General features: G+C 45.9%; 1 protein-coding gene and 1 pseudogene across 2 annotated transcripts in view; both read left to right on the top strand.

The window, feature by feature from the left end:
* Positions 1-26,453, top strand: part of Cables1 (Cdk5 and Abl enzyme substrate 1) — a 94,687-nt gene that overhangs the window by 48,062 nt on the left and 20,172 nt on the right. Inside the window, exon 4 of one of the 2 annotated variants that reach the window (XM_042675313.1) lies at positions 14,643-14,720. The exons of the other annotated variant lie outside the window; for it this stretch is intronic. Coding sequence (XP_042531247.1) covers positions 14,643-14,720 — 78 coding nt within the window. The remainder of the gene's footprint in view (positions 1-14,642; positions 14,721-26,453) is intronic. 2 annotated transcript variants of the gene reach the window in all.
* Positions 7,392-7,537, top strand: LOC122104453 (annotated as a pseudogene).

Consider the following 26,453-nt stretch of genomic DNA (forward strand, 5'->3'; position numbering starts at 1 on the left):
CTTTTTTGTAATTATATTTTTATTATCTTGAGTTGTACAAAGGAGTTACAATTCAATACAATGATCATTTCTTTAGTGTCTTTTTTTTTTTAAATAACCACAACATAAACATTAAGATGCTTTTAATTCCTAAATAAAACTGATAGCAGAAACCAAAGAAACGAGCCATATTAAAAGCGTTGCCATCTCTGGATGCTGCCTATTCAGGACACAAAGAGAATTCCCTGGCATGGTTAGGTGGAGAGAGGATATAGCTGGTGACAGAATTTGGATTAATGGGATTTTCAGAGTACAATAAGAGCTGCCTCCCTTATGCCCTTGACCCAGAGGTGGCATAAACAGGCAGGAGACACTGCAGTGGCCAGCAGTTTTGATGGGGAGTTTTCAGGGGGTGTTGAGCAAGCTTCTTTTGAAGATCTGGGGGCTGGAAATTAGAGCAGGAACAAAGGCTGCATGTAAATCACATTCTGTAGGTGGGCTGTACCTGCCCAGGTGAGAACTAGTTTTCCTGTGCAAACAACATGAAAAGGCCAGAAGGGCTCCCTTCCTCCTGTGGGTTTATTAGCAAGGGTGGATTGCCTTTAGATGGAAGAGAAGCCAGGAAGAAGATAGGATTTCTGAGATGACAGGAGGAAGTTATGATCAGGAGTTAATGGGTTGGAGAATGATACCCAGCCTTTCTGAAAGGAGGGTGGCAGAAGCTTTGCCCCCAGCCTACTGGCAGCACAGTGGCATTTGATGGGCTCCAGTGTCAGCACTGGTTGGTAGATGGGTCCCAGTGAGGAAGGTACCTGTGTACCTATCTGTGTACCACCTCAGGAGTAGAAGGATGTATGGTCCCTGAGGTCCCTAGCCTGGCACCATCCACGCACACTTCTGTGTACCTCCCAGGTCTCCCGTGGCCTCTCAGTCTGCAGACAAATCTGGAATTTTTTGCCACAAAGATCCTCTGTTGAGACCCCCTTTTCCTCCAAAGTGGTGACCCTGTGATAATGAGATACCTCATTATTGAGCACTCACGTCCGTTATGTCACCGAGGACCAGATAACAATTCACAGAACAAGCAAAGAGCATCATGGTTGAGACTCTGACCCACGAAAGAGTTTCAAGCCCACAATTTTGAGATAGAAAGGGAAGCAAGCTATACTGAGAGCCAGATATAATGAAAGATGATACTGGTAGCATTGAAAATGCAAGCCAGAAAGCATCAGGAGTTCTCACAAATTAGTAATAGCAAAGACACTGTCTGCGGAGCCTGAGGTGGTTCCACATTCCCCATAAGGCACTGCTGTCCTCTGGGACTGGAGATGAATCCCAGCTGGTGGTCAGGCACAGTGAACATCTCAAGTAGAAGCAAGAGGTTGTGACAGAGAATGGAATTGCAGTCAGGAAAAAGCATGTTCATCAGTGGATGGTAAGGCTGGCATTGAGCCTGCAAGAGGCCTTTCTGGATGACATGCATAGAAACCAAGCTGACAGTCATGCTGCGGCCACTGGGCCATTTCCTGACCCAGGGCACAGGTCAGCCAGAGCAATGGGCTTTCAGCCAAAGCAAGCCCTTGTCTAGTCCTGTATGGGCTTGTCTCTAGCAAGAGGGGAAGCTGTAACGGAAGCATCTGCTCTCAAGATCTGTGTTGGCCTCGATGCAGAGGACAGGTTGGTACTTCAGGACTTTGGGCTGGTGGAAGGAGGAATAGGAAGGAAAGCAGAGCTTCCTTAGATTTTAGGAATACAGACTAAGAAGTAGATTCTTAGCTGGGCACTGGTGGCTTACACCTGCAATCCTGTTTACTCAAGAGGCTGAGATCTGAGCATTGTGGTTCAAAGCCAGCCCAGTCCATAAGACTCTTATCTCAAAGTGGAGCTGTGGCTCAAAATGGTAGAGCACCAGCCTTGAGCAAAAGAGCTCTGGGACAGTTCCTAGGCCCAGCATTCAAGCCCACAACCAACAATAATGAAAAAAAAAAGTAAATTCTTGTGGCCAGAAATGTAATGCCAAAAGCTGTTATAAAGTTATGAATATCACAAGATGATAATAGGTTACAGATTGAGTACTTGGGGAGGGAAGAGGGGCAGACTTCACAGTACTTCATAGGCTTTGCTTCCTGAATTCAAAACTAAGTAGGTGTTTGTCAATATATGAGTGCCTTTCAGTGAGTTTCAACCTTCAGGATTAGTTCTTGAGAAATAGAATTCAGAAATACAAATAAGAAGTAGAATTCAGAAATATAAATAATAGTTGGAGCAACCCTATCGAGAAGAAGTAATGTCCTTGAAAGATGTTCACACCCTGTCACCGGATCTGTGAATGTTTGGGTACATAGCACTGGGGTAGTACAATTGCTCATTAGCTGACCTTTAGATAGGAGGTTTATGGGTCCAATGTAAGCACAAAGTCCTTCAGAGAGAAAGAAAGCAGGTTAAGTGTTGTCAGGTAATGTGATAAAACTCAATTGGCCTTGGCTGATCTAAAACTTGAGATGGGGTCACAAATAAATATACATGTTGGCATTCCAGAAATAGGAAAAGCTTTGGAAACATATAGTGATGTTTGCATATATTGTGTGCTTAGTGACACTGAATTGTACACATAAAAACTGTTTGAACAGTCCTGTGGCTCACGCCTGTAATCCTACTCAGGAGACTTGAGATCTGAAGATGAAAATCTGTGAGTTTTTTTTTAATCTCCAGTTAACTAGCAGAAAGCCAGAAGTGGAGCTGGACTCTGGTGATAGAGTGCCAGCCTTGAGCAAAAAAGCTAAGAGACATGTGTGTATGCACATACATATATATATATACATATATGTCTACGTATGTGTGCATACATAATGATACTTAACGGTGTTTTAAAAATTGAAGGGAAGGGATGGTGTACTTTTGTGGTTTAATTGTTCAAGACTAATTGAGGTCAGCTTTTTCCCCCAAATAAAACTATGAAGTGTAGGCTTCAAGCAAGGTGCCACACACACAGTAGGCACTCAATATATGTTGAATAAATGAATAGAGAGGCTTTTAAAATGGGTTTCAGTCTTCAGATCTCAGGAAATGGAAAGAATTTAGAAATACAAGTAATTTTTCAAACTCCATGGAGAATAGAAAAAATTCTATGCCTAATGCCAGGCACGTGTTGCTTTATAAAAGTCAAGCAAAGCCTGCAGTGGCAGCAGAGGGTAAATTCTTATAATCAGCCCAGCAAGTCTTGGGCTGATTGCTTGCAGAGATTGGGAACAGATGGTTTGTGTGCACTCTAGAAAAGCATGTGGAGGTTTGTTAGCAGTCAGCATGAGTTCACCAAGGAGAAGTCATGTTAAATTAACTTGATTTCCTCATTGATAGAATAACTAGGTTAGTAAATTAGGAAACTGCTGTAGGCATTACATTTCTTGATTTCAGGAAAATGTTAGGCTGTTCCTCATTATGGTAGATCCCATTGGGTTGAATGTGAGGAAGGCCGGGTGACTGGAGAGCCCCAAACCTGGAACAACTGAAGTTTGTTAGAGGACCAGCCTTGGTGTAGAAGAACTAATAGCATCCTGACAGCATGATCTGCACATGTGCAGGACAGAGCAGGGACTGGAGAAGAGGTCTGGAAGCTTCCCTGTCAGCACATGGAAGGGCAGAGTGAGCAGAGGAGACAGAAGAAGAGAGACTCTGTTACACATGAGCACTGAAATGCAGTTGCTTCATCAGCTAGAAATGCTGCACTCAGCCTGGTGCAGCCTGATAAAACTTAGCAAAAATAATTTGTTCAAGGAGTCAACTACAGAACAGAAGGGAGATGTTTCATTTTGGCACTTAAGTGGGTAGTGGGCTCTAACTAGGCTAAATATTTCATATGAGAACAGTGCACATGAACTGGCCTGTTCTAATAGAAGACAAGTGTCAGAAAGTCATGGCTTTGCCCCTATCCAGGGTTGGTCCCATCTGTTCTTTTGTGACCAGCATGAGTGTCACATCTTAGGATTCTCCGTTTATATTGGGTTGATTCTGTAACAGTTGATCTAGAAGGAATCATGTGCATCCAAATGGAAGGTGCAGTTGGAGGATTCTGGTCTTCCTTTCTTTCTCACAGTCTTCTAGTTTATTCTGAACTCTAGCTTCCCTCACACCATTCTTTCACATTTGTGCAAGCCATTTTTTTTTAGTCCTTGGCCTTTAGCTAGTGATTAAAACACACACACAGCTCACACACACAGAGCTCACACACACACACACAGCTCACCAGATACAGGTGTCAGTGGCTCATACCTGTACTCCTAGCTACCTAGGAGGCTGAGATCCAGAAGATAGAGATTACCCAACCCTAGGCAAGGAAATCCACAAGGCTTCTATTCCCAATTAACCACCAAAAAGCAGGAAGTGGAGTTGTAGCCTAAGTGGTAGAGTGCCAGACTTGAGCATAAACACCAAGCAAGAGTGCAAGGCCCCCAGTACTGGCACCAAAGACTTTTCTCACACTTTACCATGACATGTTGTATGATAGTGTGTGCATTTTTATCCTCCACCATTCCCTTCAATTAGGGTTGAGGGGCATGAACATGATCAATGTCTGATATCCATACACATGACATTGTCACAGTGATACCTATTAATTTGTACAATTGGATGCAGTTACTCTGCAGTTCCACCTCCCTCTCTCTAGCTAGCAGTTAGTTGACTCATGGAATATATGGCCTGCTCCATGCATGTTACTAGTACCTACTCCATGTTGGGATATATCAGTGAGTAAAACACACAAGGTCCTGCTTTGAGGAGTTAGTATTTGGGGTGACTATTTGGGGAGCCTGGTGAATAAATGGATAGGCTTTTTAAATGGGTTTTAGTCTTCAGAACTCAGGAAATGGCAGGACTTTAGAAGTACAAGTGATTTTTCAAACTCCATGGAGAACAGAAAAAATTCTATGCCTAATGCCAGGCACATGTTGCTTTATGAAAGTCAGAGTCTGCAGCGGTAGAAGGTAAATTCTTAAAATGGGCCCAGCAAGTCTGGGGCTGATTGCTTGCAGAGATTAGGAACAGCAGCTGCAGCTTCTGGACAGGACCGGAGCATCCTGAGATGAGGTTGGGTTGGCAAGATGAGCTTCAGCTTGTGTCTTCACCATGAGTAGCAGATGGAGAATTTGAGCTTGAAGAATGAGGACAACCACCGGCTTTCATGACGCTTATGTCATGAAACTTCCTGTCAATAAAGGCAAGACCATCCCTCCAGACATGTCCAGCTCTTGACACTCATACACATCGACTTCTGGGAGCTTAAAGAGGCGAAAGGACCTGGCTTTGGATATCTGCCTGACATACAACACCTGCCGTGTGCCCTGGAAATACCACCTCGGGTGCTGCTGGGAGAATGAGTTCATTGTGAACAGTGAGTGAAATGTGCTTGCAGGTACATGGACTGGGCTCCAAAGCTGTCTTGTCCTTTGGGAGTTTCCAAAGCAATTTGAAATCGTTTAAGATGGAATACAGACTGGATCAATCGAGTGTGTCTTCCATGTGTGTACTTGGTGAGAATACTTAAAGCATGTTTTCCCCATCTTTTTTTTTTTTTTAAGAAAGATGATAAAAGAGCAAAAACTCAATCCTTTTTTATACTAAAAAATTTTGAGAGAAGACATGAAGTCGTCAACTTGGGATCCCATCGCTTTCCAGCCCTCACCCCACTTCAGTGTGAAATGTGGACCAGTATAGCACCTTTCAAAACGCCACCCTGGAATGGCCGTCCGAAGGACGTTGAATGTCATTGCTTTTCTGACTGCAACAATTCTATCCAATGTGGAGAAGAGTGCATATCTTGGGAGAGGCAACTGCCAAATCAGTGATTGCCAGTGAGCACAATTGGTTCTTCTTGAAGTTTTGTTTTTGTTTTTTAATTTCACGAGCACAGCAGGGGGAAGCCAGCAGGGAAGCATCTTCATCCTAGTCTGTGTTTACCACCGATACTCAGCAAAAGCTGAGGGCCTAAAGGTACCTCTAGCTCCCAGCTCACCAGGTCTCACTGCCCACTATGCTCCCTTTGCTTGCTTGTGCTGATGGGTGGTGGAGAGCAGTAAGGAGGGCTGACTGGACATGAAAGTAGTCACTGGACTCAGAATACAGGAACTATAGGGTTCTGAGCATGTCTGGGTGCTGGATCAGTACCACACTCACCACGCTTTCTTATTCATGCTTTGTTAAAAAGCATAGAAATAAGCAGGAATGGTAGTGCCTGAAATCCCAGCACTCAGGAGGCTGAGACAGGAGAATCAGGAGTATAAGGCCAAGCCTGGTTTACATAGATCCTGTCTCCAAAGAAGAGGAACAGAGTTAGGCCATGCACAGTGATACCAACCACTAGGCCCAGTTACTTGGGAGTCTGAGGCAGAATTGCATGAAGCCAGGAGATCAAGGTCAGCCTCAGCATAGTAGGAGTCCAACCAAAAACAGACAAAAACTAGTCTATAAAAAGCATGCAAGAAGCCGGACACTGGTGACTCATGCCTGTAATCCTAGCTACTTAGGAGGCTGAGAACTGAGGATTGCAATTCAAAGCCAACCCAGGCAGGAAAGTCTGTGACACTCTTAACTCCATTTAACCACCAGAAAACCAGAAGTGGAGCTGTAACTCAAAGTGATAGAGTACTAGCCTTGAGCAAAAGAGCCCAAGGACAGCTCCCAGGCCCTGAGTTCAGGCCCAACCACCACCACCACCAATAAAAGAAGCATGCAAGTGATGCTGGTGCTGGCTTTTCTTGTAGCTTTTGAGAAATCAATGGCATGGAGGAGGAAGGACACTGCTGCAAAAGTTCTTGGCCTGCAAGTCCTTGTGGCTGTTTTCATCCAGTGATTTCCAGGCAATCAGACAAGTCACACAGGAGAGAGATAGAGGGTAGGAAACCCTTTCCACTCAGCATCTTCCCCAGGTTTTTATTCCTGTTGTTGATGTATTTCTTTTTAAGACAGGATTGCACAATGTAGTTCATCCTAGGACTTGCTGTGTACCCCAGGAGCTGACACCACCACTCTCAGCTAGTCATGGATTCTAATTCACTCTTTGACAGAAAGGATTCTGAAAGCCAGGGGAAGAACAGTCTTTGGTCCCCACCAGTAGTACTGAGGGCTCAGAGGAGAAACATAATTACTGCTAATGAGTTGCTTAGGACCAAGCCCAAATTTGATGTTAGTATACTAGTGCTTGCCTGGAAAAGCAGAAGGCTCCCCCTAAGATACTAATAAGTTATATGACACTTTGCCTATTTTTTTTTCCTCCTACCTGTTTGCTCTGGGCTGAATTGTATCCCTTCTAAATTTATGTGTTAACGCTGGACATAGTGATACAGGCCTGACCTGTAATCCCAGCACTTGGAAGCAGAGGCAACCTGGGCTATGAGACCTTGTCTCAAAAATGTAATTGGATACTTACCTGGCAGGGGAGATACCATGATCACGAAGGTGGTTTTCCCAGGGCGAGGCTTATCCATTGCACTCCGGATGTGCTGACCCCTGCGATTTCCCCAAATGTGGGAAACTCGACTGCATAATTTGTGGTAGTGGGGGAATAAAAAAAAAAATGTAATTGGATGGTTGGAGAAAGAGGGGATCGGTATATTGAAGTTCTAATCCCTACCATCTCAAAACATTAGAAATTAGAGTCATTGCACTTGGAGCTGGTTTAAGATGAGGTCATACAGGAGTAAGGTGGATGTCTAATCCAAAATAACTTGTTTGTGTCCTTTCTTCCCCCCCTCACCCCCAAAAGGCACTGTCAGGACATTCTGCCACATGAATATTAGAGTGCTTCTACAAGCCAGGGACCATCACAAGCTAGAAAGGCCTGATCCCATGCCTTTCCCTCATGCCTTCCAAGAGAAGCACTTGGGTCTAGGACTGCTAGCCCCCAGAACTAGAAGCTAATCCGTGGATTTGGCTGTTCTTTTCATGGTGGCCCCAGCTGACTGCATCTTCTTGCTCTCACTATCTTTGAGCTTTACTGCCATCCCGAACTGCCTGGCTCCTCACCGCTCTTCCCTCCATCACCATTCTTGAGAGTTCATCTGTGCCATAGCTTCAATCACCCCCGAAGCAAAGGACCCTGGTACCCGTTCCCAGGCCCAAAGAGGTCCAGGAGGACTCCTGCAGCAAGCCTTTGTCCAGCCAGCCATGCTGAATTATTACAGTAATTATTTAAGGAACAAAGTTAGTGAGCACTAGAAGAAATACAAAGTCGCATACCGAGTTAGCCTTGTGCTTTATGGCTTATTTAGTGATAAGCCATTGAGCTGTTCTGTTGGTGCCCAGGTGTTTCTTTACACAGCAGTCAGCAGTTTGAGATCAGAGTCTGTTAGTGCCTCTGGCTTCTCTTGCTTGTCATCTCCACCCATTGCTGGACCCAGGAACCTGAGCACAAAATCCTTTGGGGCTATTGCTATTTCCCCCTCATTATTTACATTTATTGTCTTGCTTATAGCGGTGTTCAGCTGCAAGGTGGTGTGTTGTTGTGTTGTTGTTGTTGTTTTATCAATTTGTCTTGCTCGAATATTTTTCGAAGCATGTAGTGATGTTTGTATAGAAAGGAGAGTTTTTTCTTTTTTTTGTTTCACGGATTTCCTTAGTTTGCTCCATCTCTCATGAACGAGTGTAAATTGAAGTGATGACATGACATAATTGATATAGTAAATGTCTAGCTCAGCATGGGTGTGGTCAGCAGCCAGGCCCCGCATTGCATGTGCCAGGGGTGTTGGCTCATGCTCCACAGAGGAAGCAGCACCATGGTGAGTCAGGCATGGTCAGTGAAGAGCCTTGTGCTCTACTTTAGTTCTTTTTGTTTGTTTAGTTTTGTTTTGTGCCAACCCTGGGGCTGGGCACTGTCCCTGAGCTTTTGTGCTCAAGAGTCTGGCTCTACTACTTTGAGCCACAGCACCATTTCTGGCTTTTTGGTAATTAATTGGAGATAAGAGTCTCACAGACTTTCCTGCCTGGGCTGGCTTTGAACCAGGATCCTCAGATCTCAGCCTCCTGAGTAGCGAGGATTTCAGGTAGTTCTTTGGTTCTTGCAGTAAGTCGTACTTACTTTGATTACCACTTCATCTCTCAGGCCACTTCCCTCCAGGCCACCCGCCAGGGCTCCTTCAGGCTTGATTAGATGTTTGTGTCTATATCACTAGCCATCAGATTCCCAACTCCTGCTGCCACCTCTGGCACCAAAGGAATGCTTAGAAAATGTTCGCTGATGGGAGGAGGTGGAGGAGCAAAAGATCATATAACTTGTTTCTGGGAAATCTGCCACTCCCTAGATGGTGGGATAAGGTGCACCTCCTTCGCCTAAAGTAGAAGCCTGTGCTGTAGTAATGCAAATACTAGCAAGGATGGAAGTAGTTCTTGGAGAAGGTGCTAGTAGTTGTTTCCAGCTAAGTCAAACACCAGGAATCCATTGTGCAACCACTGTCAGCCTCCAAGTCCCTTACTTCTGACCACTTCACCTGTCATTGCGTTTGGTCCAGGGCTCCTGATGTCCTGAACTCTGTAATCCTCTTTCTTACTTCTCCAGAGCCTGACTAGGTACCAAACTTGTTCAGGCCAGCTGTGTGGCCGCAGGCTCATTGTTCTAGGGCCCTGTTCGCCTCAGACCTCCCTGTCCCCACAACTCCCACCCTGGAACGCCCTCTCCAGCCTATTCCAGGACAGAAGGGAACAGATCTCTTTCTGTAGAATGTTCTTGGAAGCCCCACAGACGTCTGTGTTGCCCTTGTACCCAGAGGAGGTACATCCAACCATGACGGGAGTACTTCCTAAACTGGGAACGTACCCCCAATAGCTAATGAGTATTAGAATAGGGTGCCCAGGAACATGGTCATCTTGTTGCTGCTTTTTTCGTTCAGTTCTCATTGTGTGATTGCCAGCTCTTTGGGTGAGAGAGAAAGGGGCCAAGGCCCCCTTTGTGCCCACTTTAATGAAGTATTGTGAGAGGAGGAAGAAGTGGCTGTGGGAAAGAGGGTCAAAGTGGAGCTGGGAGGGAGCAGGGTTTCCAGATTTCACTGGTGTCCTGATGTTAGTCTTCTCTGAGTACAGTGAGCATACAGGGGGCCCAGCCGGGAGATGATACATGGCAGAGAGCCAGGCCAGAAAGCACACACCTGAATGCCAGCTATGTGCACTTTCCAGGGCTGCTTTACAGAGCACCACTCGCTGGGTGTTTTAATTGGTAAGAAATTCACTCGGCTCTGGAGGCTGGAGTTCACGCCCCTGAAGTTCTGGGGCGAGTCACCCCTTGTTCTTTCAGATTCAGGTGGTAACTGACTGGCTCTTTTTTTTGTGGATCTAGGACATATGTCTGCTTGTTCCCAGAGCCTGGTGTGGTTCCCTGGGATGTGTTTGGGGATCACTAGACTCATGCCACGTTGTTGCAGAAGTCGTTTTCTTGGCAGGTCATTTTTAATATCCTTAAGGAAATACGTTTGCTCTCCTGAGGTAGTCCACCTTCATGAGAAGATGTCAAATAGATGAGCCAGTAGATTCCCAGGGATCTAGAAATGCACTGAGAAGACCACTTTAGGGCAAAAGCCGAATGCTGGAGGATATCCCCCCCGGTTAAACATCGCAGGTGACCGGTGAGAGCAAATTCGAAACTAACAGCCTACGTCTGCCAACTGCTTGCGTGTCCCCTGGCTGCTCTGAACAGCCCAGTATTTCATGAGCAAAGCTAGGGAAGGTTCTAGAAGCTCTTTGATCAAAAGTGACCATGTCAGATCCCTCCTACCCGACGGCATTTCTTTCCCAAGAGCACGGACACAAAGCCACGTGAGCAGACCGCCTAGCTGGTGTCATTCCAGCTGCAGGCGCTTGTGCTGCCTCGAAGTTTTGGAAAGCCATGTGGGCGGCAGCCCTCTGGAGCTTTTTTCTTTTGTGGGTGACCTTCACCCCCTGCAGATGTTTTGTGGAACTGTGACCTTTTGTTCCTTAAAAAGACGCATCTCCCCAGAGTTAATTCCTCTTTTGAAGTCATAATCTTTTATGGAATCCTTCCTGGCCATCTTGATTTCCAGGAAAGTGTTATGCATCCCAGATGGGAAAAAATATGTAGGCTTCACAGGCACCACATGGGACAGGACAGAAGGTGCTGGTGTCAGTGACAGGAGAGTGGTCAGTCTCTGAAGCCCATCGGAAATGGAGTTTGGTTGTTGCACATCAACACCAAACAACCACATCTGATTTAATGCTTTCACCAACAAATAACAAGCACTCAAAGGAAGCAAACATTATAGAAGGCAACTCTCCATCATGGTGGACATTCCCTCAAGTGCTGAGCAAAGCCCCAACTCCCATGGATCCTCCAGGTTCTAACTGTGGCGGTGGGCCACATGCTCCCCTCCGTTAGAAGCATGCTGGCCATACTCACAGCATAGGAAGCGAGAAGCCAACACTCACCACTTGTTGGTTCTTGCCTGCTCTGGCTAAGGCCTGTGGGACCTTTCGGGTGCCAGAACTCCGTCAGGAAACGCATTTTTTTCCCCCTGGGAGCCCTGTTGGTGAGCTGCTTTGTGGATCTCTGCCACCTCCTACTCCAACACCTGCAGAGTGGGAGGCAGAAGGTTGGTTGCACCAAGGAGTGGCAGGAAGAGCTCCTCCTCGCTTCCCCCTCCCATTGCTGATGACTGGCCAGCCCGAGGAGAACCATCCTAGCAGAATGGTTGGGAAGCTGTGTGTGTTTATGGTTGCTAAACTTAGCCTGCGCAGTAGAGGAGCATGTTTTTGTGAATGAGATCCGAGACCCCATGGTAAGGACCACCCAGCACGAGCACTCACCCCAGAGAACAATGCAGCCTATTTACCGACCGGCGCCTTGTGGTCGAAATGCTGGAAGAAGACTTGAATTGCACTTGGCATTGATAGTCACTCATTTTTTTTTTCATTCTATTAAAAATGTCCAAACAAATTTGGTGTGTGGGAAGGAAGTACGCATTAGCACCGAGGAATAAGGAAAAGGCAGTAACACCAAGTCAGTCTAATTCATTCCACACCCTCCTTCCTGGGCACTGCTGAGAGCTCCCACATCAAGCCATGCCAGCAGTGAGCGCATTTCTTGCTGGCTGGATGGTGAAGACAGGGCTGGAGAGTCAAGAACCTCACTCCTTCATCTGGAAAGTTGGAGGCCCAGGCTGAGCAGAGCCCAGCCTCTGTATGGTGCCTACAGTGGCTCCTATGTTCTGAACTCCTCTGGGTGACCCACAGGCCAATCTGGAAAGCCATTCTGGAACACTTAGATACTAAGTAAGTAAGCAAGTAAGCAAGGAGCACTCATCCGATAGGAAGAGCCCAAGTTCAGATCCCTGGTCTGCCACCTGCTGGTACATCACCACTGCCATGTCTCTTATTGGCTTATGCTAAAGCATTTAGAATCAAACATATTATCAATACATATGTCAACCATTATTATGCCAGCTTGATCTACACAGGCATCGGCATGTCGGGATCTTTGTTGCTGGGTTCCATGCATGAGAGCCCAAGGAAGTTGGCTGGTGTCTGCAGATACGCTCATGATTTCTGTGACCCTTGGACTGGCCTTTGGAGCCTTGATAGCCCTTTCAGGATGTGACATTTGTGTTCTCAGTGCAGTGAGCAGGGTGGGGGGCCTGTGGTATCTGAGGAGCAGCCTCTCCCTTCAGTGACACAGTTCTGTGCATCATGTCATCCTAGATAGACCACACATCTTAGTAACCTGGATGTTTAGCACCAAGTCTTGAGAGGTTCTAAACCCAAGTACTACACTGCTCAAAGGTAACCCAGGAAGCTGGCCTGCAGAGAAGATAATTGCTGTTCATTGGGTGCATTCTATAGGCAAGATTCCAAGGATTCTCCCAGGAAGGACTAATATTACTCTAATATTCCAAAAAGATTAAAGTTACTAAACTACTCAGGAGGCTGAGATCTGGGGATCTCAGTTTGAAGCCAAGGTAAGCAGGAAAGTCCATGAGACTCTTATCTCCAACTAACCATCAAAAAGCTAGAAGTATAGGTGTGGTTCGAGTGGTAGAGTGTCAGTCTTGAATGCAAAGTGAAGGCACAGGAACCAGGCCCCTGAGTTCAAGTTGCAGTATCAGCACACACCTACACAATAAAGATACCAACTTTATCCTGTTTTTTGTTTTGTTTTGTTTTGTTTTTCAGGGGATGGGGAGAGTTGTTTGTGTTTTAGACAAGGATACAGGCTCAGCAGAGTTGTTAAGCTACCTAAGGTCAAACCAAGATTACAGATCTGGTATTAGGAGCATGGCCTTAGTTGGTCCTGTTCGCTTCTTCAGATAGGAACCACTAGGGGGTAATTGCAACCCTGACCTCCCTTTGCTGGGTACTCTATGCTACTGTGCAACCACTGCATTTCAGTGACCTCTCACTGGCATTCACGGAGGAGCCTCAGTGTGCTAAACCCTTGGACTTGTCCCTCAAAACAAAAGGCAGGCAAATGGTTAGCAGCACTGACCGCACCGATGCCACTACATGATTGTAGAGGGAGCACAGGAGAGATAGGGATAGAAATGATCACTAGAGGGGTTACCCTTCTTTGAAGAGTCAGTAGGAGTTCACCAAAAGTTCCAGAGTAGGATATTACAGGTGAAGGAATAGCATGCAAAGGACACGGGTATAAAACAGGAGGATTTTCCTTTCTAAAGGTTGGTTACTCCAAGTACTTTAGCACAGGTACATGATATAGTGCAGGGGATATACCATGCTGCTGAGACTACTGAATGAGCCAGGAACCAAAGGAAGGGAACATTACAAACCTTGTGCACTTGGTAGTGTTTTTCCCATTTTTATTATTATGATACTGAAGGAAACAATTGTGAAAGTAAAGAAGCTTGATATATGATATGTATTGACTTTGTGCTAAAAAGGCTGGGGTTTTTGGGGTGGTTTTTTAATCTCTTCACTTAATTTCTCCATTATTTTTTTCATTAGCAATTCCCTTTGGCAAAAGTTATTCTCCGAGGCGAGGATAAGTACTTTTGAGAGTTTTTGTTTTTTGTTTGTAATACTTTTTTTTTCCAAGTGGCTTTTGATTGCATAAGAACATCATGTAGAACCGTTTCCAGTAGATTCGTTATAGCAGGAATGGAGGCTAAGACTGATTATGTAATTGTTCCCTTCATCTATTCTCAGAACCTAACATATTGCCAGCATATTAAAACAACAACAACAACAAAAAACCCACTAATGATTGTAAAGGCATCTGAGTGTCTTTCAGGGTTTCTGGCACTCCTGCTCTTGTATTGTACACTGCAGAACAGAACTCACTAGTTTTAAGTGTGACAGGACTGTGCACTCAGCTGGAGACTGGGTGCTCTCTGCTCTGTCTTGTATGGGCAGCCCACCACTAGCTCCCTTGAAGGAGTGAAGTCACTGATCCACTGGCAGCACAGGTGGTGTTATTTGGGTGTGGGGAGGCCATACTTCTGCTGGGCTGTGGCTGCCTTTTGCAGAGGAGGGCAGAATACCATCTGTTGGAGGAGGAGGCAGGAGTATGCAAACGCTGTTGTGAATTCCCTGAATGGTTAATTGCTGTAGAAGTTTTGTTGTTGGTTTTTTTTTTTTTTTCAATTTAAGTCTTTACATTTAGTTTGTTGTTTTTTTGTTTTTGTTTGTTGTTTTTTGTTTTGTTTTTCACTTTTTAGAATAGTCCTTATCAGTGGCAGAAGATCCTTCTGTAGTATATTTTCCGTGCTGCCATATCGAGACTGTACCCAAGCCGGGTATGTATATGCATGCATGCTTTTATTTTTTCCTGGGTGAAAAGTTGAGATGTCAATGTGCATAATGTGGCGTTCCTTTCTGTGTTCATGAACTTCCTCTCTTTGATGGTACAAATTCAGTATTTGTGAATTTGCTTTAAAGAAAATGGAACCATTTTCTTTTCAGCCAAAAAGCTTCTGTATGTGTGTGTGTGTGTGTGTGTGTGTGTGTGTGTGTGTGTGTGTGTGTGTGTGTGTGTCTGTTCACGTGTGTCCTCACCTGACTGTGTGTTTTGTCACCTTGTCCAACACTGTAAAGCAAGAGCAATATGGGGCCTACCATATTGCACAAGGTCACACTGGCCTTTGGACAAAAAGGTAGGTTAGAGAATCAGCCTAAACCCTGTGACTGTCCTACCTCTTCAGTCTTGGGCTGGAATTTGGAAACTGACCAGCTGCCACCCCTGGGCAAACATCACAGCCAAGTGACACCTGACTTAATTTCCTCTGTGTTTCATAAGCCCCTCTAGAAGAAAGGGAGTAATGGAAGCATTGTTACTATGCAGTCTTGACTCCTCGCCATCCCTGTGGCCTGCATTCATTCCTCCCATGTCTAGACTCTTGCCCCATCCCCATTCAGTGGCTGTCACTTCCAGTATGTAGGACAGGGCAGTTCAGTCCAGAGGATATCTGGAATATTTTAGGGTATTGGCTCTAGCCAGCTGCCTTGTGGTCATCATGATCAACCAACACTACAACCCACAACCCTTGAGGAGGGCAGTGTGACCTCTGATGCTGAATTATCATTTATCTATCTTGTTCCATCTCCATGGGCTCTGCCCAGGCCTTCCTTCCCACCATGGTCTTTCTCTCTCCTGTAGTCTGTCATATTTCTGGTCTGTTCACCTCACTTGCTCCTTACCAGGACTCTGCATTATAAGGCCCATAGTACAGACTGTCTCTCTTCCTTTATGGAGGGCTGAGGTGTGCCTTACAGAGCATTACTAGCCATACCATGTATCAAATGTGCACTTTTTATTATCTGCAACCTGAGAACCACCTTGCAAAGTAAGTGTTCTAGAAAAAGTAAGAGCAAATCTTGAAGCTCAGGAATTAAGGACCAGCTTTTGGGGTGGCAATTGAGTTGGCCTGAAGGACATAGGCTGACTGCATCTGAAGAGACAGCCCGTTTCCTGAAGAACCCAGTTTGCAACAGTTTATCAACCCAATGTGTGACCCCCAGAGAGCCAGACTAAGTGCAGATGGCAGCCCCAGGTCCTAGAATATCTGAGTGTGAACAGCTTGGACGTATGCCTTCAGAGAGATGGGCAGCATCTACAGATACCCTATATCAGCCAGGGCTTGAGACTCTGGGCTTCCTTGCTGCCATCTCTGACAGCGTCATTCTTTGCTTTGAGCTTAATTATTTAATCATGTATTGAGTGTTTACCCTGTGACCAAGTGCCAGGGACACACATGGGGACTGAGGGATGGGTTCCTGTCCTCCCAAACTTACCACCTAGTAGGGGAGACACACAAAATTACACACAGGATTACTTATAACTTTTAGTAGATGCTAAAGATATCCTAGCAGGTAACTGCCAAATCCTCCTGATTGCTTCTTTAAGACAGTTTGGCTTCCCTATGCTTGAAGTGTTTATGTTGGGTTTATTCTCATATTCCTAGGACTCCCCTCACTGTGGTACCAAGTGCTTTATCCTTATTTGTAGATAAGATCTTTAAAGCCAGGAGCTAGTGACTCACGCCTGTAATCCTGGATATTTGGGAGACTGAAAACAGGAAGATTGTGACTTAAGGCCAACTGATAGAAGGGTTTATGAGGCTTGGAATAGTGCTTGTCATCCAAAGTCACATCAGAGGCTGCAATTAGAAGAATCATGGTAGGCCACCTTGAGCAGCCAAGTCCATGAAACTTCATGTTCCTTCTTTAAGTGGTTCCATGTACTCAAACCTCCTTCACATGGAAGCCTCTACCAAGATGGCCTGTTCTTCCAAGATGGCAGCTTCCAGAACCCCTCCACCTCCCACATCTTGGCTGGCCCTGACTCACCTTCCACTGTGGCCTCAAAACTTGGCTCTTGGTTTTTAACCTGAAATGAGCACTGATTCTGGCTCCTGACATCCGTTGACCAAAGCAGATCTTAGGAGTGGTTTCTCCACTTACGTATGTATCATCGTGTATGTCCCAGTGAATGTGGGAATGCTGGTAGGTGCCAGGGAGGCAGGGGTGAGTTTCCAATTCAGGGCAACTGGAGAGCCCCAAAGCAGCACTGGAAAAGATAAGACCATCCTTGTAGTTGCTTTCCAAGTGAAAGAGGTTTGAGTACATTTAGACTGGGGATATAAAATCCCATTACCCCCTGCCCCCTCCACGTCCTACCCTGACACGCTGCTGACATACACCACTGCCTCATGGGATTCAGGATTCGTGCATGCCGTGGAACCAGTAAGCACCTACTGTGTGTCAGGCACTGTTCAAGGCAGTAGATACAAAGTAAACATGAAGATATTGCTTCCTCATGGAGACAAGAGAGAAATAAACTAGACACAAGCAGAACAGTTTGCAATTAAGTAGCCTTACACCATGCCCTTGCATGGCTGAGCCCAGAGGAGGAGGTATGTGCTTCAGGAGGAGAATGGGGAGACTTCCCACAGGAGGTGGCTCTGCCACTACCCTTAGAGATGAGGGGGAAGGATATCCCAGACTTTGTGTGGACTTGCAAGGATGTCAGGGGATGATCTCACTTCTAGTGACCTCCTGGGGGCATGGCTGACCTTGCCTGCTCTGTTGAGAGAGTTCAATAAAGCCCCATTCAAGCTAGAATCCTGTTGCAACAGTGCCATGTCCAGCCTTGTGTCAATGAGAGAGAGAGAGAGACAAATACAGATGGAAGTGGGCTCTGGGAAGAGACTGCCACGGGCGCACCGGTCAGCGCTCAGTCCCAGCTCCCTCGTCTGTAGTGGGGATGTGTGGCTCCTGAAGAAGATGGTTGTCCATACTGCTCATGTGGAAGTGGTAAGTCCTGCTGAATGAGGAATGTATGAAGGGGATGTGCTCCTCACACTCCCATCAGTGACTGCATATGTCGTCATCCAGCCTTCTAAATTTTGATGTTTGTCAGAATGCTCAGATCTGCTGAACATTGCAGTTCTAGTTGGTGCCTTGTTTTCTGCTGGACCTCAGGATAGAAGCCTCATTGGCCTGGGCTGGAGAACTGTGTAAAATGCAAGTTACCAGGCACAAAGCTGAAGGTCAAGGTGGTTCCCAGGATCCCAAGTTCAGACTCTGTGTCCCTGCCTTGATTGAGGGGGAAAGCTATCTGAGAGACAAGTATGTTTACTTAGGACTCACTGAGGGTATAGTCAGGCATTGGTGTGAACGTGCCAAACAGAGGTATCAAAGCTAACACCGGAATATTACTTAGTGTGCTAGGCCCTGTACCAAATGCCTTCCATCTGTTTGCTCATTTCTTATAAGAATCTGTATAACCTGGACACCAGTGGCTCACACCTGTAATCCTAGCTACTCAGGAGGCTGAGATCTGAGGACTGCAGTTCAAAGCCAGCCCAGGCAGGAAAGTCCATGAGACTCTATCTCCAATTAACCAACAGAAAGCCAGACGTGGTACTGAGGCTTAAGTGGTAGAGCACTTGCCTTGAGCTGAGAGACAGCACCCAGGCCTAGAGTTCAAGCCCCACAACCAACAAAAAAGAATCTAAGTAGAATACTTAGGTTATCAGTAGTTAACTTGAAGAGGCTAGACGGGAGCAGAGCTCAGCCACCTCCCCAGGTGGTGGAGACCAGCGTGGGAGATTGGATAGTCAGTTCACAGAGGCAGCTCTGTCTACTGATATACACAGTTTGAAAATTGTTTTCCCCTTCAGAGTTGGGCCTGCTTAAGGACCATCAGTGTGCAGCCAGTGCTAACTGCTGTTCCTCTCTGGGTGATGGTGGAGTCCAATGGTCAGGACCAGCTTGGTTCTTATAGGAAGGCATACCACATGGAGGTCACCTCCTGAGGATGCTGGTGGCTGAGTTTCAAAAAGTTTCAGAGATTACTGGTTTACCCTGTGGCACTGGATCATCCAATCTCAAATTCCAAGCGTCTCTGGATAGAATCAGCTTTTTAGTTCCTTTTTACAGTGCTGAGGATTGAACTAAGCTAAGCCACTGTTCTACCACTGAGCTACACTGCCACTCCTATTTATTTTCTTTTTACTTTGAGTCTTGCCTAAGTTACCTAGTTGAGATTAGAAGCATGTACCACCACAACCAGACTGGGTAGAGTCTTGTGTAAAAAATTGCCTTGTTAATTCCTCCATTTGAATTGTTATCATGAGACACTGAAGTGTGTGGTAATGGGGTAGCATCTATTTGATACAGACCTGCTGAGGTACCTTACTGACATGACAATAAAGTGCCACCCACTGGACCTCCCTAGTACCTTTCCCTTTGTACCCAGGCTGCCCCACCACCCAGAAAGGAATTTAGGAACAATAGAAGCCTTTCCCAGGTCTAGATGCAGTGCATGGGAACAATAGCAGCACCCAACAGTTCATGAGAAGATCAGTCACATTGCCGGATGTATCTTCTTCAACAATGGCAAGTAACCCGGCTCCTGAAACACAGAACAATTTTTTTTTAATTTCTGTTTTACTTTCTTTTTGGGGGGTGGTATTTATTTTGCTGTTATTGTTGGGTCTGTTTTTGTTTTGTCTCATTCACAGTACAAACAAGGCAGAGAGCCTGTGCTGAGCTATTTATAGGGGTAGGTTTACTCTGCCTTCTGTTCCTGTACAGTGTAGAAGTACTAGGGTTTGAACTCAGAGCCTTGCACTTGAGAGTCAGGTTCTCTACTGCTGAGGCAGACCTCCAGACCTATTTTTTGCTGGTGGTGTTTAAAGATAGACTCTCACTTCCTGCTGGGATGCATAGATAAAACAAAATCTGCCTCTTGTAGACCTCTCACTGTTGTTGGTACAGGAGCACACCATTGCATCCAGTTCTCCTCCACGGAGATGGAGTCTCAGGAGCTTTTCTGTCCAGATTGGCCTAAAACTCCAGTCCTCCCAATCTCAGCCTTCTAAGAAGCTAGGTTGACAGATACATACCACTGCACACAGGTATGAGTTAAAAGGCTATTATGACCTTTTCTGCGTGGCCCCACTACATGACCAGTCATGTAGTCATTGCCATGTTAACCCTGCCACACCTGGCTTCTGTGCTGTCTTTGACAGGGCCCCCTTCCTGTCTCCTGGCTTTGGCTGAGTTGCTTACCAAAGGCTAGTCCTCGAACAAATCAGCTTGTCCACCCATCAAGCTAGTATCATAGGCTCAAAGTGTGAATAGCACATAGCTCTATTTTGAGCAAGTCACAGGTGATTTTCCTTTCCTGTGGGCTGCTTTTGTTTAAGGGACAGATGTGGGTGGAGTCTGGGCTGGTTTAGAAGAAGGAAGTTCAATGAAGCATGGCGCTGTGGGAGAGGGGATTTCGCCCTTCTTTGTGTCTCTGGTGAAGGGGAGTACCCGCCGCGCCCCCCACCCCCACCCCATCACACATGCCCTCTAGTCCATACTGCCCGCCCCTTGCACGTGCTATGTAAGTAGGTGCACGTGTCCCAAGATAGGTGCACCTACTGGCCTGCTTGGATTGAAGATGGGCTGTGGGTTGTATTCCACTCCTTTGAAGTTCCACAGCCAGGAGCCTGCAGTCCTGCCAACCTTTCCCCAGGTGGATTCCATCTCAGCAGCAGCCTACAGGCTGAGCATGATGAGTGAAATACACTTCCCAGGCCAGAGATGCCCTTCCTGGACATAGGGCACTGCTACTTCTAGGAGTATCCCTGAGCTCTGCTCCTTCATTATAGGGCATGTGTTTGAAGAGAGTAGCTAGGATTAAAGCTTTCCCTGTGGTTCAAGTGGAAGATCATCAGCCATGAACAAAAAGTCTTAACAAGAGCACCAATTATTAACTAATTAAAAGATCTTGGAAATGGGAGCTAATTTGAGTTATGCCAGTTGCAGCGAGTTCAGTAGGAAGGGAACATTACAGCTCAAGCAGAGACTTTTGGAGCTACGAAGAACTCAGACTGTCTAGTCCTGTAGATTTCTCACTTAACAGGGGAAAAAAAAAAAAAAAGCTACTCTTCCAATACAAGTTTATGGAGCTCCAGTCACTAAAGCAGCTAAGCATGGAAGTGCTGTGGAGAACTGAACGTGAGGACGAGGAGACGCCCTACCCTTAGGAAAAGCCCAGTCCTTAAATGTCCTAGCCCATCCATGGTGATGGTGGTCTGGGCCAGGCAGAGCTGTGGTACACAGTAAGCAGCAGTCAGGCAGACCCTCCATTCTGATAAATTAACCTGCCTTCCTGACCTCAGGTTTGCTCTGCTCTATGAAGCTGACTGTAGCATCAAGCTTGGGAAGCTTGGAGAATACTGAATGAGCTATTACATAGGACGACTGTCAGGAGAGTCTTGTGTGTGTCACCTGCAGGTCTGTTTTTGCCCAGTCACAGAGCTATCTCTTAGCTTTTTCTAGATCTACTCCAACATGGTTCATAATGCATTAGCCAGCAGTGGGGTTTCTATGCATGGTTACATCTTCAGCTTTGCTTTTATTTAATCTTTAATTTTTGTACTTATGAAAGCAAGTTTGGAATGAGTGTGGTAGTTCATGCCCATAATCTGAGCTGCTTAGAAAGTAGAGATAAGAGGATCTCTGCTCAGGGTAAAATTAATCAATGAGATCCTATCTCAAAGACAAGTCAGGAGGGGTGGTACACACCTGTAATCCCAACCATGTGGGAGGTATAGGTAGATAGATTGTGATCCAAAGCCAACCTGGGCAAAAAGCTTAAGACCTCATCTGAAAACTAAAGCAAAAGGGCTGGGAACATTGCTTAAGTAGTAGAGAATCTGCCTAGCAAGCAGAAGGTTCTAAGTTCAAACCCCAGTACTGGAGGGGAAAAAAAGATACCCAAAAGTAATATTGGGCCTCATCACCTCAACAAAGCTACTGTTGGCCTTTTTTTTTTTTTTTTTGGTGGGGGGGGGGGGGTCCGGTCGTGGAGCCTGAACTCTGGGCCTGGGCGCTGTCCCTCAGCTCTTCAGCTCAAGGTGAGCACTCTACCACTTAAGCCACAGTGCCACTTCCGGCTATTTTCTTTTTGCTTATGTGGTGCTGAGGAATCGAACCCAGGGCCTCATGCATGCAAGGCAAGTGCTCTACCACTGAGCCACCTTCCCAGCCCCTGTTGGCCTTTTTTTCTTGACCTCATATGGAATGTGAAGATGGTTGTTTGGGTCTTTCTTGCCATAGCTACCTTTTACAACATGCTAGCTGAGCCGGTTACTGAGCGGGAAAGAGATGCTGCCCATCCTTTCCTCTGTAACTGTGACACCAAACCTTCCATCGCTGTAGGCCCCTCTTCTCAGACAAGGCTTGTAAATTGTAGCATTTTCTGGAAGTATCCAGGTCTTAAACCCTCTCCTCTTCCTCTTCGCAGTTACAAGGGCAGCCTGACTCCTCCTGTCTCTTCTCAACATTAGTCACCCTCTCTGTTCTGGCGTGGATTTGTGGTTTGGCTGGAGGACCCTTAGCACATAAAATGACTTTCTGAACTCTCCTCCACTTAGCAAACTGCTGGCTCAGCACTTTTACTGGAGACCATGCTCTTCCTCACCCCCAACCTGTCCTCTAGGACCACAACATGACACCAGCAGTGGAGAATCTGAAAGCTGCAAAGAAATGCATGGGCTTAGTTGATAGGGAGGAAGGTACTCTCAGCTTTCTCCTCTTTTCTGCCCTTGTACCCTAGGTAAAGGCTAATGGGGCGGCCAATGTCCGCTTACAACCCAAACTCCATGAGACAGTGTATTCTGCATTCCAGACTTGCCAGTCCCCAGAGGCGAATGCTTGAGACTGTAGGCATCGTGTTGAGGGCTTGTCCCAGGACTGACCCTGTGCATAAAGAATGGTGCCAGTGCCCAGTGTTCTTTCTTTCCTGAAATGTTTGGCTGTTGGTAGGCAATTCTGTCTATGGATCTGGCCAGAGGAAAGTAGGGATGAATCCAACTAACCTGTGATCAGAGGTCGTGATGGCAGCAAAAAAAAAACAATTTCTGCAAAGTGTGTTGTGTGGGTGCACACAATTATTCCCTTTGGGTGAATAATTCTTGGTTAAGCAGTAGTTTCTGGGTTCATTTACTACAAATGCCATCAAAAACTGCAAGTGGTCATGTGTTGGGGGCTCACGCCTGTAATCCTAGCTACTCAGGAGGCTGAGATCTGAAGATCGAGGTTCAGGGCCAGACATATCCAAGGCTTTTATTTTTAACCAGCCGACCGGATGCATGGCTGAAATAGTTGAGAGCCAGCTATTAGCCAAAAAGCTGAGCAAGAGCCTGACGCCCTGAGTTCAAGCCCCAGTACTGGCCAAGAAACAACAACAAAAAGAGGCCAAATGTGACACTCGCAGTGGAGTGCAAGGTGTCTCTGGGGGCGTGTGTTTACATTATCAACAGCCCCTGTATCGTGTGTGTGTCCTTAGCTCTTGGCATTCAGGGCATCCAGATGAGGTCATCCGCTTGGGTCTGCTTCCTGAGCCTTGATCACTTTGTGACACAGAGAACAGCTTCTTCTATTCTTAGAGAGAGCCTTCAAGCCTAAATGCTGCCGCCTGGCCCTAGGCCCATCCTCCTTCCTCCCCACCCACTTTCCCCAGAAACATCTCTTTTCGTGGTGGAAAATTACACTTTCACAAGCTGCATTTCTTTCCTCACACCAAGCATATTCCCACACAGAGACCAAGTCTGGAATGATCTCATGGGCGAATCATGCATTATTGGGCTGTTTATAGGAGCTGCCTTTAGACAAAGATTTTGGTGTAAGCTGCATTAAGACCCCTTCATTGTTTGCCAGCTGCCCTTGTGGGATGGCTTGTCCATGAAGTGCTGAGTGAGGGAGGAGGACTTGTAGACTAAAAGTGGCTTTGATTTCATGTTTCTTCTGTTCACTGTGGGCCCTGTTCATTGGTTCCAAGCTCTGGAAGTATAACTCTGATCCAAGACGTCAGCTGTACTGTGTGTGAAGGGGCAGTGTGTTTCTGGTACTATAACCAAGACCAGAAATAGTCAATATCAAAGGGAAAAGGATTCTTTTGGCTCTGGTTTTAGAAGTGTCAGTCCTGTAGTCTGTTAGCCTTCTTGCTTTTGGGCCTGAGGTGAGGCAGTACTTCATAGTGGGAGCACATAACCAAATGACTCATGGACAACAAGATTCCCCTTTAAGGTCATACCCCTTAACCTATGACCTTCTAAAGGCTCTACCCCCTCTCAGGAGTATATAGACTATGAACCAAGCCTTTAACCCAGATTCAAACTCCAGAAGGCAGTAAATGGGGCCTCTTTAGCTAAGATAAATACTCGGATCATGGAGTCCTAGTGGATGTGTAATCTCTTGATGCAAATTAGTTCACATGTGGCATTTCCATTCCTGATCCAGCTTTCAAGCTTTGCTTTGTGTGCAGCCAATATCTCTCACTTTTTATTTCTTTTGAAGAGTCTAGAAATCCTGTTAATATTTAATTGGCTCTTAAATTATTTACACATCAAAGTGTTTGAGCCATTGTTGTCCTTAAAGAGCAAGTGCCCAGTGGAGTGCCTGGCTGGAGTTCCAAGGGCTGAAGATTAGGACACCATTAGAGAAATGGTTAGACGCCAGGACAACCCCCTCTTGAACGCAGAAAGCTCTGGAAAGTAGTTAATTGGGTCGCATACATTTTCCCCCCCATCTACTTCACAGGAATAAAGTATTTATATTTGAAGAGAAATATTACTACATTAATCATAGTCCCTGTGGAAAGAGCCATACCTGGGAACTTCTTGATATTTAACAGGGAACCTTGTGTTCCCATCAAGATCAGTTCTATGCATTACGGTTCAGTGAACAGCCAGCTGGTCCTTCGCCAGCTAGCATTGGGAGAGGAAATGAAAAATCGCTTTGCCTTTTACAAAAGATGAAGTCAGGAGTTGGCCATTTTATGGTTAATAGGGTCCTAGGGAGCCCCTCTTTGGACACCAGAATATCTGGATGGCCTGTCAGCTTTGATCGGATGACTTCATGTAGCGACATCACATTGTTTGCTTTAGGCAGTAGAAGCCAAAGCTAAGACAAGGCCTAGGAGGTTTCCTACCATGAGATTACAAAATAAATTGTGCTGCCATCCTACAACGAATGTTATCCTCCTAAAAATGAGCCAACCTGTTTTTCTGCTCCTTGCTTAAGGGTAGAACTACATCTTGGCTGTCTCCCAAACATACTTTCATCTCCTATTTTTAATTCCCCTTTATCTTCCCCGACCCCTTCCCCTGACTCCCCTACCAGCCACTCCTGCTCTGCCACTGACCAGTTTCAAACATCAGACTTGGAGGAGGAGGAGGAGACAGAAAACAAGTGTTCATGCTGGATTTCCAACATGCACTTGTTGCATGTCAGGACTCTGGCTACATTTATGCATAATGTGTATATTGAATGACATGCAAAAGTTAACAACCTTCGAATGAGAACTGAGCTCCTGTTGGCAAGAACTTGAGCTGTGCCAAGCTACAGTGGCAGCCAGAGCTATGGTGATGAGGAATGACTACCATGAGCCACCCCCTTTCCTGTAACTGTGGCTCAGCTCCCACCCCCTGCAAAAAGGAGATTTTTCTCCTACAACCTGGCCACTGTGTTCACCTCTGAGGGCTACAGCATTTTAGCCTAATGCACACAATTTGGGACACTGCCCACAAACAGTATTTGAACTAGCCCCTTCCATTTTTAAAAGGAGATACATTATAAAGTAATATTTAAACTATAGCTTTAGCTAGAAAGGAAATAAGCCTGGAGGCTTTTCAAGTAAGTTGAAAAGTCCAATTTCAATTTGCTCTTGTACCATTTGCAGCTCTTCTGGTACTAGGGGCATGTGAGTGCATTAGGTAGTTTTATTTTCATAATTGTTCTATGAGAGTTCCAAACAATGGTCTTAGAAAACGGAGATTTTAATCACTATCCCCTGGCCCCTGGGATTTCTGCTTAACTATTTACTAGAAGATTTTTGTTGTTATTTGTTTGTTGTGCCAGTACTAGGCCTTGAACTCTCAGGGCCTGAATGCTAATCCTTAACTTTCTTACTTTTTCAAGGCTGACACTCTTCCACTTGTGCCACAGCTCCACTTAGAGATTTTTTTTGGTGTGAATTGGGACTTTCCTGCCTGGTCTGGCTTTGAACCGCGATCCTCAGATCTCAGCCTCCTGAGTAGCTAAGATTACAGGTGTGAGCCACCAGTGCCTGGCTTTGCTAGGGGGTTTAAAGGACTCTCTGGCTGGGAATCTCTTCTTTCAGCAAGCAGCCTCCCAACCCTTCAGGCTTATGCAAGGCACAGCCCTCGCTGTCTTGCTTGTTCTGCACTCACACCTAAGGCCTGGGCAATTGCCTTCAATATTAGAAGACACAGTATAAAATTGCTCTTACTATTGTTGATGTCAAGTGTAGCCAAAAGGTGATTTCTTGAGGTTCAGATCAATATCTTGCAGTACCAGTGCTTCGCAAGAAAAAGCAACCCAGAGAAGTTTTCAGCATCTCTTATGTTTTCAGATGCCAACTGTATGGTGCCAAACACTGTGGTCAGAAACTAGAGCTGATTAGAAAAGGCCTTCTACTTCTGTTCTCTTCTGGGCAGCCCCTATGC

This window comes from Dipodomys spectabilis, unplaced genomic scaffold (genome assembly GCF_019054845.1).
Source record: "Dipodomys spectabilis isolate Male_0828 unplaced genomic scaffold, ASM1905484v1 ptg000024l, whole genome shotgun sequence".
NCBI lineage: Eukaryota > Metazoa > Chordata > Mammalia > Rodentia > Heteromyidae > Dipodomys > Dipodomys spectabilis.